At 43.5% G+C, this 5,029-nt stretch overlaps 1 protein-coding gene across 1 annotated transcript; it reads left to right on the top strand.

Moving 5' to 3' along the window:
• The first annotated feature begins 243 nt into the window (after positions 1-243).
• On the top strand, positions 244-3,230 carry LOC120528290 (zona pellucida sperm-binding protein 3-like). The gene is made up of 9 exons (XM_039752433.1): positions 244-675; positions 1,592-1,710; positions 1,877-1,980; positions 2,060-2,234; positions 2,308-2,428; positions 2,510-2,601; positions 2,680-2,795; positions 2,865-2,990; positions 3,111-3,230. The coding sequence occupies exons 1-9, from the start codon at positions 334-336 to the stop codon at positions 3,227-3,229; spliced, it is 1,314 nt and encodes a 437-aa protein (XP_039608367.1). The 5' UTR covers positions 244-333; the 3' UTR covers position 3,230.
• The last annotated feature ends 1,799 nt before the right edge of the window (positions 3,231-5,029 follow it).

Here is a 5,029-nt window from a genome sequence, read left to right as displayed (position 1 = left end):
CAAAGCAAATAGGTTTTAATTACCGAGGGATTTAAAACCCAATTGGCGGCTGCGTGATCCACATAAGAACTGCTAGTTTACTGCCAGAGATGATCTTACGCGTTGGCATGCTTTAATTTGTGATTCGAATTTTATGATCTGTTTCCCGTAATTAACCTCAGTATTTCATGCGTCTTGATTATTTCAAACGCGATTGGTGTCTGATTGGTGATCTTTTTCTCCGCACGTGTTATTATCATTAAGCGGTCGACCGCCTTCATTCGTGTATACAAAGACTGTGCTGCGCTTCAAACTTTACTGCGCTTTGTTGATTTTCCCCTTTGCTGTTTCAAAATGTGGTGTAAAGACAAGGGTCAGATAGCCGTGGTGTTGCTGCTCTTTATCTTCTGCGATGCTTTTGCTCAGCCCCGTTTCAAAGGACGGAAGCAAATCGCAAAACACCAGAAGCCCGCGGTCATGCATTATGTTGAGCCGAGAGCTGGCGCTCCGCAGACCGTAACCGCTCAGTGCACCGACAGTGAGGTGATCGTCACCATCAGTCCGGACTTGTTGGGCATCCAAAAGCCGGTGCAGCCTTCTGATCTTTCCATGGGTGGATGTGGCGTCACCAGCCCGGCCGGTGCTCAGCCTTTTGTGATCGAAGCGCCTCTGCAGGGCTGCGGGAGCACCGTGGATGTGAGCTGATGAAGTGCTCTCGCATTTGTCCTTTACCTAATCTTGTTTCTCGAAGATTACTACTGAAACCAGACCTGAGCCACATACGAGAGCTTTATGTTCGTATGACGTTTTGGCGCACAAGTCGCAATTGATCAGGCACGCTTTAACGAGATCCTCTCTTTCTTTACGTTTTAATGGCGTACTGAGTGCTCCTAGGCTTTAGTACAGCATAGGCAAGAAAGGAGAATTGAGTAGTTAAGCCTGCATTGTGTGCATAGACCCTTTATCGGTGGTGCAGTGCCCACTCGTGACCTGTATGTGGGCATTCTAAATATCAGATTATTCCTTTGGAAGAAGCCATCTAAATTCTGTTCAGTTAAGTTGACTAAACCTAACTAAGTTGAGGTTTTTCCATTTTCCCTCACAAACCCGCATTCCTAAAGGTTTGGGGTGATAAATTGTAGATTTCACACCTGAAAGCATTTCAATATGGTGAGTAAACATGCTTTGAACATCGGTTCTAAAAATTGTGAGAGGTGTACTGCTTGGACATTTGCTTAAGTAACCTTTTGGGTGAATGGCCAGTAGTCAGCTCTTTGGTGGGAGATCTTTACAGATCATGAAAAGGATATCTGGAGCCTTTAAAAGGATTATTTTTGTTACAATCCTGAAAGATTTACATCTTGTGTGAAGGGGACCGAGTGGCCTCGAAAGCTTGCATATTGTAATCTTTTTAGTTGGCCAATAAAAGGCATCATTTTGCTTGGCTTTTCTCCTGAAAAGTTACAAAGCAAATTGCTTTATGTAACTTATATTGATTAAACCTTTTCACTACAAAGGGTCTCTGACTGTGCTTTTCGAGTCCAATCTAGATGTTTTTGCTCTTATAGTTTAGCATTGTCAGCTGAATAGCCCTAAACTGTTGGCTCTTTAGATGCTGGGAGCTCTCATCGTGTACACCTTCTCCCTGGACTACAATCCTTCTCCAATTGATGGTCTTCCCATTGTAAGAACAAATCCAGCTGTTGTGCAGATTGAATGCCAATACAACAGGTAAGGGAACCAAGTCCACTTGGCCAAGTATATACTAATGCAAATAGAAAGGTGAGCAACATGACAGGTCTTCAAATCAGGGTAGATTCTTGTAGCTTAACACGTCATAATGTGCTGTACATCACATCCGTTTTGCACTTGTCTATTGTCCTTTTTCTTTCCCCAGGCTACACAATGTAAGCAGCAATGCTTTAAACCCCACTTGGGTTCCCTACACCTCCACAATATCTGCCGAGGATGTTCTAGGCTTCTCCCTTGTTATAATGAGCAGTAGGTGTACACATTTAAAAATCCTACTTTCCATTTGCACTAATGTGATCTGAACACCTTGTAACATTCCTGTCTGCAGGTGACTGGAGTGGGCCGAGTCCATCCAACACCTTCTTCCTAGGAGACCTCATTAACCTTCAAGCGTCTGTGGACAGCACTAACCATGAGCCTCTCCGTGTCTTTGTGGACCGCTGTGTGGCCACTCCTGGGTCCAATGCATCAGCCCCAGCCTACACCTTCATTGGGAATAATGGGTGGGTGTGAGGAATAGTCGGACTAGATCTTGGTCTGGAAACGCAATGATATGGTCCATCTTGTGTATTGCAGGTGTTTCTTAGACAGCCAACTGACAGGCTCCAATTCCCAGTTCATGTCCCCCAGAGTTGCCCAGTCTGTAATGCAGTTCCAGCTGGATGCCTTCAGGTTTTATGGCCTGACTACTAGTTCAGTAAGTCCTTTCCTCCCATCTTTTGGAGGAATCCCATTGGATCTCCCAGGTTTGACAGTACTCTTGCATGTCTACTTGCAGATCTTCATTACCTGCCATCTGAAGGTGACCTTGGCGTCTGCTAATGTTGATCCTTTGAATAAGGATTGTTCATATGACTCTGCACTGAGCCAGTAAGCGACTGACTGGGAGGATGAGGGTGCACCTGTTCAGATGAGGTAGCAGGTTGTGATTGGTGGCTGTGCTTTCAGGTGGAGCTCAGTGGATGGGAACAATGCTGTCTGTAGCTGCTGTGACACAAGCTGTGCCAACCCCCCTCCCTTCAGGAGGGGCTCTGGTGCCCCTAAACAAAGACGCAGGAGAGCAAGTAAGTGACCTTTACAGCAGGCTTCTGTAGTGTCCAGTCTGGGATACACCAACTAATTGTGTTTTGCAGGTGAAGTGAGTGCACCAGCTGGATGGCAGGAGACCATTTCTGTTGGCCCTCTTTTTCTGGAGAAGGTCTCTCCTTTGTCCTCTGTATCTCAGGCCTTCTCTCCTCGGCAAGACGAAGTCTCTGCAGGTAACTTGTCTGAACAGTGTAAATGCAAGCCATGTTAAGGACTGCTTTTGAATCTAGCCTAGTGAGTTGCAGTGTGTTTAGGTTTTCTTCATTCATAATGTCCGTCTTTTCTCCTTGCAGACTCCCAATTCCAAGATTCCATCCTTGGTGCTGTTGTAGGTGTCCTGGCTGTCTCCTGTGTGGCTGTGCTATTCTTTGCGTACAGAAAAGCAAAGGGCTCTGTTAATACTAAGCAATAAAAATTTTTAAAGTTCACAGCATTGCCTATAGTATATTTTCAGGGGGTGGTGTACCGGTGCCTATTTAAATAGCATTCTGGTCTTTCTGAATCTTCTAGACAGATGGTGCCACATGCATGGCCACTACCTCATGGAACAATCTCTGACCATCAATTTGCTTAGGATTTTAGGTGTGAGTACTAAAGAAGCTGCTCTCTAACCAACTTTGGTAGAAAGTGTCCTCTCCACAAATGTGCCTACTAGTCGAGGCAAAAGTCTCCATGCACTCGTGTCAGATTTTGGATGGCAGATCTCCCATTGCTCTTAATCTCTGGTACCCACCAGAGTTCAGACATCACCGCAGCTATTCATTAAAATGGCACAATCTAGACGTGAGCCTCAAAATGTGTTGGGGGAAGGGGGGGGGGCTATGAATGTGGCAGCCCATGCCACCTGTCATTTGTGATCATTTTATAGCTTTTCTCTGCATTCAGACAAGCCCAGCAGCTCTTTAACCCAAAACATTTGTTTTCTATATGCATCAGGATCACAAAGTAGGGGACTAAACTTATTGGGGTGGGGGAGGCAAACAAGTGTCTAAATTTACAGACCCTACCCGTGACAAACTGTTAGGCTAGAAACAAATTTAAAACAAGCTGACAGGACCAAAATCCTGGGTATCCAGCATGAAGTGTCTCATTGAGCAAAACATTTTGGCTTTGATTTAAAGACCCTTTTTGTGGACTGAATCTTAATGGCACTCATAACTGAGTAACCCTGCTGTCAGATCTTTATTTTGAGTGATCTTTTAGATGGAGTATCTTTCTCCACTAAGACTGGTTCTTTCTGCAAGAACAGCAATTCATTTAAAGGTGGGTTTTTGTGTGTGTGTGTGTGTGTGTGTGTGTGTGTATATATATATATATATAGTAAATAGTTGCTCTGTTTTCATGATCCAGCTGGGATGTCATAACTAAAGATCTATTCTCCTTGGTAGATACGAATCAAACTTGATATTTTTCTCTTCTAGTTTCTGGGTTTTCATTAAATAACACCAACTGGTGCAACAACAAAGTATAGGTTCCTTGTAACAAGGATTCTGTTGTATTGTAAGAGGTACAGATTTTGAATTTATGACTTAAAGCAGGTGTCCTCAATTGCGGTCCTGGAGGGCTGAATTGGCTAAAGGCTTTCATTCCAACCAGGGTCCAAACTAGAACTTGGTCCTTGCTGCTGATGAATGTTGGTGTAATTGCTGCCTTCGTACCTTTTATTCATCAAAGACAAATTTTAGTTATTGTAGATCAAGGGTCTTCAATTACAGTCCTGGGGGTCTGTTATGGTTGCAGGTTTTCACTTCTAACCGATTTTCTTCATTAGAACCTTTTTACTAGGCCAAGCAATATTTTGGATCTTAATTTTAGTTTCCTTACCTGTTACCGTTCACAAATCCTAATTTGCTTAATAGATTTAAGCAGCAGCAGCATTAAGTTTTAATTTTTGCCCGTTATCTATCAGACATCTACTTAACCCTACTATTATCCTAGCATTTCCACCCATCTGTTATCTTGGGCGGGTCGGTGCCGACCCGTGTCCTAAATCAGCCTCCCTCAACCGTCAAACATTTTTTTATCATCCAGTTTGTTTCCTTACCTCTTGGTTACCTTGTTAGGCTTCCTTATCCATGAAAAGATTTTAAAATTTTTGGTGTGGCCCTCTGAAGATGAGACGTATGATGTCAATAAAACGGCCCAGTCCAAAAAAATTGGTAAAATAAACCTCAGGAGAATTATACAAATCAAAGGTTTATATGTTACCTGA

This window comes from Polypterus senegalus, chromosome 4 (genome assembly GCF_016835505.1).
Source record: "Polypterus senegalus isolate Bchr_013 chromosome 4, ASM1683550v1, whole genome shotgun sequence".
NCBI lineage: Eukaryota > Metazoa > Chordata > Cladistia > Polypteriformes > Polypteridae > Polypterus > Polypterus senegalus.
This window is presented reverse-complemented; position numbering and strand designations above follow the sequence as displayed.